The 11,582-nt window shown below is 39.3% G+C and overlaps 1 protein-coding gene across 1 annotated transcript in view; it reads right to left on the bottom strand.

Moving 5' to 3' along the window:
- Positions 1-581, bottom strand: part of COMMD7 (COMM domain containing 7) — a 25,737-nt gene extending 25,156 nt beyond the window's left edge. The window contains exon 1 of the mRNA XM_027867778.1: positions 435-581. Within this exon, the coding sequence (XP_027723579.1) occupies positions 435-518 (84 nt within the window). The 5' untranslated portion in view covers positions 519-581. The remainder of the gene's footprint in view (positions 1-434) is intronic.
- Between the last annotated feature and the right edge of the window lie 11,001 nt (positions 582-11,582).

The following is an 11,582-nucleotide window of genomic DNA, read 5'->3' as shown; positions in this document are numbered from 1 at the left end:
GGTCTAACCTCTGGCTGCACTTCCCTGTCTCAGCAGTTCCCCCCCCCAGCCCCCACAACATCAACACGGGGGCCACCCCTTAGCCTGATCCTCTTCTCCCCACCCCTAAAATCTCCTTGGCTTTGGTTCTACGGGTTTTTTCTGGGGTTCACAGGATCAAAGATTCGGGGACGTAAGGACGCTAATTCACCCCATCTCATTTTAAGGATGAGGTCCCGAAGGCCCAGAGAGGGCAACGACTTGTCTAAGTCCACACACAGTGACGCACGGATGGGGACCCCCCAACCTCGGATGCCCGACCCCGGGCTCTTTACAAAACCAACGGAAGCACGCAGAAAAACGTAGCGCGCACCGAGAGCCAGGCCAGGCCCCGCCCCCCGGAGCCTCTAGGGACGCCCCTGCCCCTCCCCCACCCCACGCCGCGCCGCGCGCACCTCCGCGCCGAGCTGGTTCAAGTGCAGCATATCGCTCCCTGCGGACTCGGGGATGGGGTCCCGCGTGAAGTGAAAGCGCCCCATGGCCACACGCAAGCACGCACGCGCACCACCGTCCCGCCCTAGGTAGGTGCAGCCTCGCCCCGACCGCCGCCGCCGTCGCCAGCCTCGGTTTCGTCGCCGCCGCTGAACGTTGCGTGCGCACACCCGCGCGTGACCCGCCCCCTCCCCTACTCAGCTGGAGGAGCCTGACAACCTAGTGCCTGGGCGCATGCGCCACTCCACCCGGCCCCGCCCCACCCCACCCCACCCCACCCCAGCTGTGCACGAGCTTTACATTCTCTCAGTGGTTCCCAGTCATTGGCATGCGTTACGCGCCCTGCGTTTCCCCCAACTTGGAGCAGTCCAGGGTAGCAGGGAAGCAAACCAAAGCCGAAAGGGTGAGAAGTCCAGTCCAGTCAGCAAGCATTTATGTTTAAGTTCTTATTTTGTGCCAGGCACGGGGAATAGGAATACCAGGAGAAAGACGATCCCCGTCCTCAAGGAGCTTACATGTCTGACGATTTAAATGGGGAAGACAGCAAAAAGAAAAAGAAGCTGAATAGCAAGGGGGAAGGGGGAAAGGGGAAGGGGGCGGCAGGCATAGTAAATAAAGTCCAGAGAGTCACGTTTGCAGCCTAGAGAGAAATGAAGGCATGGCTCACCTGGGAAGAGTTTCTTCTGGCTTACTCCTCCCTGCTTTACGGGTTTCTGAAAATAATAGTAACAGCTTACATTCTACTTTTTTCTTGCTGTCTTCCCAGTAGTCTTTGTGTAGTGTAACAAATTATCATCCCCATTTTACAGATCAAAAAAAAAGTAAGGCTCTTAAAAAGGAAATGACTCTAAAATCAGACATTTAAGATATGTATTTGTGTGGATTCCTTTGTACTGGAACCCATGTATCCACACAAAAAGTCCAGTGTGCTTTCTGATTCACCAAAAGCCCTCAAAATAAGATCTGAGTTTCCATTCTTGGCTCAGCTATAGGAGCGTGGACCCTGAACAAATCATTTCCCTTCTTTAAATTTCTCAGTTTCCTTATCTGTAAAACAGGTATAGTAATTCTTGTACTCTTTTTCTCACAGGTTTGTTGTGCGAAAAATTTTCTGTATAAGGAAGGGAAGCTGCTGTCAATATTTCCAGGATAATTAACTATTTTCCAATTCAATTAAATTAATATTTATTAAGTACCTGTTATATACTAGGTGCTGGTGAGAGAGAGAGAGAAGGAAAAAAAGAAAGAAAGAAAGAATTCGTATCCTAAAGGAGATACTACATGTATACACACAAGTATTTAGGAGTAATAATAGTAATTACAAGTAGTATGTGTATAGCTCTAGGGCAGGGGTGGGGAACCTATGGCCTCTAGGCCACATGTGGCCCTCTGGGTCCTCAAGACCTTTTGACTAAATCTAAACTACAGGGCCACATGTGGCCTGGAGGCTGAAGGTTACCCACTCCTGCTCTAGGGTGTGCAAAATGTGTTGTGTGTTATGCCGTTTGATCAGAAATTGTACTAGACTTTAGGGGTTTTTAACCTGAAGTCCTTCAACATTTTTTTGAGGCAATTGAAGTTAAGTGACTTGTCCAGGGTCACACAGCTAGTAAGTGTCTGAAGTCAGATGTGAACTTAGGTCCTCCTGACTCCAGAGCCAGTCCTCTATCCATTGGGCCACCTAAATGCCCCTCCTTCAACTTTTAAAATAAATATTCTAACAACTGTATTTCAATATAATTGGTTTCCATTGTCATCTTACTTATTTTGTATGTTTAAAAACACTATTTTGAGAAAGAATACATAGGCTTTACCAGACTGCCAAAGAAACCCATTGACACAAAAAAAAATGTTAAAAACACCTCTTCTAGAAGAAATTACTTGTAAGATCTATGGATAGAGGAAGAATTTATAGCCAAACAGGAGATAAAAAGGTTAACAGGAGGAAAAATCAATAATTTTGATTATATAAAATTAGAAAGGTTTTGCACAAATAAAACCAATGCAGCTAAAATGAGAAGAAAAGCAGGAAACTGGGGGGGGGGGCAGGTTGCAGCAAGTTTTTCTGACAAAGGTCTTGTTTCTCAAATATATAGGGAACTGAGCCAAATTTATGAGAATAAGAGCCATTTCTTGATTGATGAATGGTCAAGGTTTATAAACAAGCTGTTTTCAGAGGAAGAAATCAAAGCTGTCAATAATCATATAAAAAATGCTCTAAATCACTATTGATTAAAGAGATGCAAATTAAAACAACTCTGAGATACTACCTTATAACTATCAGATTGGCTAAGATGACAAAAAAAGGAAAATGACAAATGCTAGAGGGGATGCAGAAAAATAGGTACACTAATGCTCTGTTGGTAGAGCTGTGAACTAGTCCAACCAGTTTGGGAAGCAATTTGAAACTATGCCCCAAAAGCTATAAAACTGTACATACCCTTTGACCCAGCAATACCGCTACTAGGTCTATACACCAAAGAGATCAAAGAAAAAGGAAAAGGACCCATCTGTATAAAAATATTTATATCACCTTTTCTTGTGATCACAAAGAATTGGAAACTGAGGGAATGCCCATCAGTTGTGGAATGGCTGAACTTGTAGTATATGGATGTGATAGAACATTTTTGTGCTGCCCAGAAATGATGAAGGGAGGGGCAGTTGAGTGGCAGAGTGGTTAGAGCACCTGCCATGGAGTCAGGAGGATCTGAGTTCAAATCTGGCCTCAGACACTTACTGTAAGCTGTGTGACCCTGAGCAAGTCACTTAAATCTGATTGCCTCCCCAAAAAAAGAAAGAAAGAAATGATGAAAGAGATGGTTTCAGAAAAACCTGGGAAGACTTACACGAACTACAAAGTAAAGTGAGCAGAACCAGGAGAACAATGTACATGCTCACAATGTGAAAGATTTAGTAACTGATCAACACAAAGGACTCATGATAAAACAACTATCCACTTTCAAATAGAGAAGCAATGGACTTTGCAGATTAAAGCATATTTTTTTCTCTTTCTTTTTTGTTTTTTGTTGTTTCAGAACATGGCTAATCTAGAAATGTGTTTTTCATGACTTCATATGTATAATAAATTTTGTAATTCTTGCCTTCTTAATGGGTGGGGGAGGGAGAGAATTTGGAACTGAAAATTGAATTAAAAATTTAAGAAATAAAAAAAGAACTTTCCTAGATCTTGATCCCCTATTGATGATGTCCTCTTGACATATGGACAATGATGATAATTGTTGATTGATGATTCCTTGCACCTGGGCCTGTATAGCTGAACGGCTCTTCTAGGGTGCAGATGTCAAACATAATGCCACGGGGCACTCCAGAACGCAGCCAGAACCAGATTAAAATGTAATTGGGAAACATCTAACAAAATAAATATATAATTAGACATAGATAATGTTAATATGTAATTTTCTAAGTTCATATGTGCCAGCAAGGATCCTTATGTACCTTTAAGTGGCCCTCTTTCTATTTGTTTGACACCACTGCTCTAGGGAACTATGTATAGAGGAATTGGTGTTAGATAAAAAGGACCAAGCTGAGAAATTCCTGGACCAGGAAGGAAATGAAAATGACAAGCATCCCTGTCTTGGGTATCTGTGGTCATTTTGACATCATTCAGAGCTAGGTCATACACTTGAGACATATACACACATACATATATATACACACATTTACATATATGTAATCAATTGATAAACATTTTTCATTTTTTCTTTATTAATTTATTTTGAATTATCAACAATCACTTCCATAAGCTTTTGAGTTTTAAATTTTTCTACCCCTCCCTCCCTCCTCAAGATGGTGCACAATCTGATATAGGCTATACATATACATTCTTATTAAACATATTTTCACATTAGGGATGTTGTAAGTAAAAATTAGAACTAAAAGGAGGGACCACTAGAAAGAGGAAACAAAACACAACAGAAGAAAAAAAAATAGCAAATAGTATGCTTCGATCTGCATTCAAACTCCATAGTTCTTTCCCTGGATGTGGATAGCATTTTCCATCATGACGCCTTTGGAGATGTCTTAGATCCTTGCATTGCTGAGAAGGGTTAAATCTATCAGTATTAGTCATCGAACAACGTGACTGTTACTATGTACAACATTATCCTGGTTCTGCTCATTTCACTCAGCATCAGTTCATGTAAGTCTTTCCAGGTTTTTCTGAAATCTACCTGCTCATCATTTCTTATGGAACAACAGTATTCCATTACATTCATATACCATAACTTGTTCAGCCATTCCCCAATTAATGGGCATCCTCTCAATTTTCAATTCTTTGCCACCACAAAAAGAATTGCTATAAATATTTTTGTACATGCGGGTCCTTTTCCCTTTTTATGATCTGGCATACAGACCTAGTAGTGCTATTGCTGGATCAAAGGGTATGCACAGTTTTATAGCCCTTTGGGTATAGTTCCAAATTGCTCTCCAGAGTGGTTGGATCAGTTCACGACTCCACTAGCAATGCATTAGTGTTTCAATTTTCCCATATCTTCTCCAATATTTATCTTTTTCCTGTTTTGTCATGTTAGCCAATCTGATAGGTGTGATGTGGTACCTCAGAGTTGTTTTGATTTGCATTTCTCTAATCAATAGCGATTTAGAGCATTTTTTGTATGACTATAGATGGCTTTAATTTCTTCATCTGAGAACTGCCTGTTCATATCCTTTGACCATTTATCAATTGGGGAATGACTTGTATTCTTATAAATTTGACTTAATTCTCTATATATTTTAGAAATAAGGCACTTATCAGAGACACTGGTTGTAAAAATTCTTTCCCAATTTTCTACTTTCCTTCTAATCTTGGTTGCATTGGCTTTGTGTGTGCAAAAATTTTTCAATTTAATGTAATCAAAGTTATCCATTCTGAATTTTGTAATGTTCTCTATTTTCTGTTTAGTCATGAATTCTTCAGTTCTCCATAAATCTGACAGGTAAACTATTCCTTGCTCTCCCAGTTTGCTTACAGTATCAGCCTTTGTATCTAAATCATGAACCTATTATGACTTTATTTTGGTATATGGTGTGAGATTTTGGTCTCTGCCTAGTTTCTGCCATACTCTTTTCCAGTTTTCCTAGCAGTTTTTGTCAAATAGGGAGTTCTTATTCCAGAAGCTGGGATCTTTGGGTTTATCAAATAATAGATTATTATAGTCATTGACTACTGTGTCTTGCATACTTAACCTATTCCACTGATCCACCACTCTGTTTCTTAGCCAGTACCAAGCAGTTTTGATGATTGCTGCTTTATAATACAATTTAAGATCTGGAATGGCTAGGCCACCTTCCCCTGCATTTCTCTTCATTAATTCCCTTGATATTCTGGATCTTTTATTATTCCAAATGAATCTTGTTATTATTTTTTCTAACTCTATAAAATAATTTTTGGTAGTTTGATTGGTATGGCACTGCATAAGGAAATTAGCTTAGGTAGAATTGTCATTTTTATTATATTAGCTCGGCCTACCCATGAGCAAAAGAAGAAAACCAGATTACCAGTATCTAAAATGTAAAGGGTGAATCCACCACCAAGGAAGAGAAAATTAAAACAATAATTCGGAACTATTTTGCCCAACTATATGCCAATAAATTTGACAATCTTAGTGAAATGGATAAATATGTACAAAACTATAAATTGCCCAGATTAACAGGAGAGGAAGTAAAATACTTAAATAACCCCATCTCAGAAAAAGAAATTGAACATGCCATTGATGAACTCTCTAGAAAAAAATCTCCAGGGCCAGATGTATTTACAAGCAAATTCTATCAAACATTTAAAAAACAATTAATTCCAATACTATATAGACTATTTGGGAAAATAGATGAAGAAGGAGTCTTACCAAATTCTTTTTATGATACAAATATGGTGCTGATACCTAAACTGGGAAGAGTCAAAACAGAGAAAGAAAATTATAGACCAATTTTCCTAATGAAAATTTTATGAATTTATGAATGAAAATTTTAAATAAAATATTAGCAAATAGATTACAGCAACTTATCAGAAGAATAATACACTATGACCAGGTAGGATTTATACCAGGAATGCAGGGCTGGTTCAATATTAGGAAAACTATCAGCATAATTGATCATATCAACAACAAAACTTACAGAAACCACATGATTATCTCAATAGATGCATAAAAAGCTTTTGACAAAACACAACACCCATTTCTATTAAAAACACTAGAGAGCATAGGGATAAATGGAATCTTTCTTAAAATAATAAATAGCATCTACCTAAAACCTTCAGCAAGCGTCATATGTAATGGGGACAAGCTACAAGCATTTCCAGTAAGACAGTGGGTGAAACAAGGATGCCATTATCACCACTGCTGTTCAATATCATACTAGAAATGTTAGCTTTAGCAGTAAGAGAGGAAAAAGAAATTGAAGGTATTGGAATAGACAAAGAAGAAGCAAAGCTATCACTCTTTGCAGATGATATGATGATATACTTAGAGTATCCTAGAGAATCAAGTAAAAAACTACTTGAAATAATAAACAACTTTAGCAAAGTTGCAAGCTATAAAATAAACCCGCATAAATCATCAGCATTTCTGTATATTGCCAACAAGGCCCAACATCAAGAGATAGAAAGAGAAATTCCATTTAAAGTTACTGTAGACATTATAAAATATTTAGGAGTCTACCTACTGAAACAAACCCATGAACTATGTGAACACAATTACAAAACACTTTTCACACAGTCAGATCTAAATAATTGGGAAAACATCAGTTGCTCATGGATAAACATTTATTAAATGCCTACTATGTACCAGGTACTGTGCTAAGTGCTGTTGATACAAAAAGAAACAAAAGACAGTCCCTGCCCCTAATGGGGGAGAGGAAACAGCATGCAAAAAGAATATGTATGAAAAGCAGCCTATATGCAGGATTAATAGGAAACAATTTACAGAGGGAAGGCCCTAGAATTGAGAGGGGATCGGGGAAGACTTCCTGTATAAGGTGGGATTTTAGTTGTAATTTAAAGGAAACCAGGGAGACCAATAGTCAGAGAAAACTCAGGGGAGTGTTCCAGGCATAAAGGCCAGCCAAAGAGAAGGCATGGAGCTAAGAAATAAAGTGTTTTATTCATGGAACATATGTCTGTGTGTATGTACACACCCACATCCACATAGATATATATACACATGTATATATTTGTGTGTATGCCCATATACCCTTGGCCTTGGTCTTTTTAAAAATATTGAATTCAGTCTGGAAATGGAGATGGAGAAAACAAGAGGTTGGACACTCATGGACTCAGTTCTCTGAAGGGAAGCTTGTGCTGCCCGTGAGGAGCCATGAGGCCCCAAGGAAAGTACCAGACAGAAGAAATGGGGGAGCAACAAGGAATTCCTGGGCCAAACCAGCAGCTGCAGCTGTACTCTTACCTTGGCAGGGGTGAAGGCATCCTTGATGATGATGTATTGGTGATTCATAAATAGTTCTTGCACCTGGTTTATCCTCTTGGGGTTAGGCTTACAAGTGTGGGAGAGAATACAGAAGGTCTGCCCTGGGACATGCAGAGGACTTGTACCAAGCCCATAAATAATCTCCCTTCCCCAGGAGCCTATATTCCTTGAAGGGGTTATCATCTAGGTCAGAACAAAGGGTCACATCTGTGGAGTAGAGGAGACCTAAGATGATTCCTGGGAATACCAACTCCCATTCCATTCAAGGAGGGAGGGAATGCATCTTGAGGTGGAGGAGGACAGTGAAAGCTTCAAAGAGGCAACACCTGAACAAAAGCTTCAAAGAAGATAAGGTTTTTTAAGAGGGAGAGATGATTGTATTTCAGGCATAGGGGATAGATGCCCCTGTGTGAAAGCATGGAGGGTACAGATAGAATGTTTTGTTTGGTAGTTTGATTTGGCAGGAACATGATGTTCATAAAGGAGAGCGATATGGAAACCTCAGTTTCCTTCTCTGTAAATAAAAGATAATAATAGCACATAGTTTACAGGGTTGAGGTGAGGATTAAAGGAAATAATATTTGAAAACCACTTCGCTACATAAATTGTAAACTTAGAGTGCTACATAAATTATAAATGCTAGCTATTATTAGAATTGGAAGGCCCCTTAGAAATTCAACCCCTTCACTTTACAGAGGAGAAAACTGAGGTCCAGAAAGGTGGAGTGACTAACTCAAACTCATCTATTCACTTGTCAGTATCAACCCATAAACTTTTTTTAACCCATAAGATTTTATTATTATTGTGCCATGACGAAAAGACAAAAATAGAACAGGCTCAGCCCTCAAGGAGCCTGCACTCTGTCTGAGGGAGACAATACTTACACTTATAGGTATATACATTTTTTCCTGGATGTCTGACCTCATTGGTATAGGGAACTCTTTCTAAGGAAAATTTCTCTACCCATGCATATTCCATACCTGCAATTTTTAGTGTTAAAAGAGAGTTGCCTAGGGCACTGAGAAATTAAGTAATCTAGGGTCACACAGCCATTGTGTAGGAGATGGGACTTGAACTCAGGTCTTCTTGATTCTGAGGTCATCCTTTTATCTCCTAAATCAGACTCCCTCCCTGGGTCTCCTTAAGGGGTTGAACTTGATGCTTTGACAGTCTATGATAGATCCTGAGTAAGACCTACCATAACCACAAGATGAATACTAAATAACTAGATTTCTTTGACTAAGAGAGACCTCAATCAATCAAACAACCCACAGGTATTTGTGGAATACACACATTGTACCAAGAGCTTCTTTTTCTCTTCTCCTCTTCTCATTTCATATCACTCAGGTCCTCCTCCATCCCTATTTCATACGAAAAAAATGACCCTTTTCTTTGCCAAAGCTAACTAACCCTTCTACATACACAAATGATCCCATTCCATCCTATCTTCTCCAGCAGAATGCCCCTCACGTCATCCCCACTCTCTAATATTTAATCTTTTTACATCTGTTGGCTGCTTTCCTGTGGCCTACAAGTTCACATCTCCCCTATTTTTAAAAACAAAACAAAACAAAACAAAAAACAAAGAAACCAATCCTCAATTGATCTGACAATGCCCACTAGCTATTGTCCTATATCTCTTCTCCCTCTCCTGGCTATATTAGAGAAAGTCATTGCTCTTCTCTCACTCTTCTAAATCCTCTATAGTTTGTCTTTCCATCTCATTCAACTGACAGTGCTGTCTCCAAAATTATCCATGATCTTTTTAAAAAATTTAATATTTTATTTTTTCAGCAATTACATATAAAAGCAATTTTAACATTCTTTTTTTTTCCAAAATTTTGAGTTCCAAATTCTCCTCCTCCCTCCCTCCCTTTTTCCCTCATTGAGAAGGCAAACAATTTGATATAGGTTACACATGTGCAGTCATGTAAAACATGTTTCCTCACAATCTTTTAATTGTCAAATCCAATGGTCTCTTTTCAGTCTTCACCTTCTTAATATCTTTTTAATATCTTAATATCTCCTCTAAGGCTCTGTCCTTTGGCCTTCCCATCTTTTCCTTCTGTATTATCTTATGTCATTATCTAATCAGCTATCATGGATTCAATTATCATCTCTATAAAGATGATTCTCAGATCTATTTGTCCAGCCCTAGCCTCTCTCAAGACCTCTAATCTCAAATCAGTCAGTCAACAATCATTTATTAAGAGCTTGCTATATACCAGGCAGTGTGCTAAGTACTGGAGATACAAAGAAAGGCAAAAAAAAAATTCCTATTCCAAGGACCTAGGTCCTTGGGTGCAGTGCGACTGAGTCCAAGTTTTACAGAACAAATCCTTTTATTAAAGAGATTTGTTCTATGAAGTTTAAATTCAGTCACATGACTGCACTTGAGGACCTAGAGAGTCACATGTGGGTCACATGTGGCCTCAAGGCCACAGGTTTCCCACCCCAGAGCTAGATGTTCCATAGAAGTTTCAAACTCAACATATTCAAAACAGAACTCATTATTTTTCCCTCCAAACCTCTCCTCTTCCAAACTTCCTTATTACTATTGAGGGTACTACTATTCTTCCAGTCATCTAGCTATCATCTTCATCTCCTCACTTACACACTCCACATATCTAGTCTGTTGCCAAGCCCTATTGTTTCTGTCTTTGAAATATTTCTCATGCATGCCCCCCTTCCTTTTCTGACTCAGCCCTCACAATCTGCAATCAGTTCATGAAAGTGTTCTCAGGTTTCTCTCAGTCTACACCCTTGGCCATTTCTTATGGCACCATAACATTCCATTACATCCATTGTGCCATATTTGTTCAACCATTTTTCAATCGATGGGTACCCACTTTGTAACCAGCTTTCAAACACCACAAATTACTGCCATAATTTTTTTTCTACATATGGATCCTTTCCCTCTGACTTTGATCTCCTTGTGGTACATGCCCAGCAATAGTATTGCTAGGTTAAAGTCACAGTTCAGTGACTCTTGGGGCATTGCTCCAAATAACTCTCCAGAAGGGTCAGACCAATTCACAGCTCCACAAACAGTACACTAGCATGCCTAGCTTACAACACAGTTTCTCCAGCAATTATGATTTTTATTATTTGTCATCTTTACCAATCTGGTAGAGAAAGGTAACACATTCAGTGGATCTGTAATCTTATCAATGTGGATACTCTCTCCAACCTCTTTTCAAGCTTTATTTCAGTCATGTCCATCTCTTTGTGAATCCATTTGAGGTTTTCTTAGGCAAAGATACTGGAATGGTTTGCCATTTCCTTCTCCAGCTCATTTTACAGATGAAGAAACTGAGGCAAACAGGTTTAAGTGATTTGCCTAGGCTCACACATCCAGTAAGTGTCTGAGGTCAGATTTGAACTTAGGAAAAGAAGTCTTCTTGACTCCAGACTTGGCATTCTGTCTGCCCATTTCATGCTATTACTCTTGTCTATATCCGTTTGCAAATAATCCATGGAGCCCACTCAACACTCTGAGGACTTTACTTAAGGTCTCTTCATATTATATAGGCTGTCTATCTGTTAGATCTCACCTTTGCTGTGTATTTGGTCCACTCCCTTTTTTGGTTATATATTTCTTTGGTGACATATTTCTTTGGTGACATTATTCTTGTACAACAGATAAAAATGTTGCAGTCCATTGAAGTCCACTGT

The sequence above is a fragment of the Vombatus ursinus genome, unplaced genomic scaffold (assembly GCF_900497805.2).
Source record: "Vombatus ursinus unplaced genomic scaffold, bare-nosed wombat genome assembly UNPS02014786.1, whole genome shotgun sequence".
Taxonomy (NCBI): domain Eukaryota; kingdom Metazoa; phylum Chordata; class Mammalia; order Diprotodontia; family Vombatidae; genus Vombatus; species Vombatus ursinus.
This window is presented reverse-complemented; position numbering and strand designations above follow the sequence as displayed.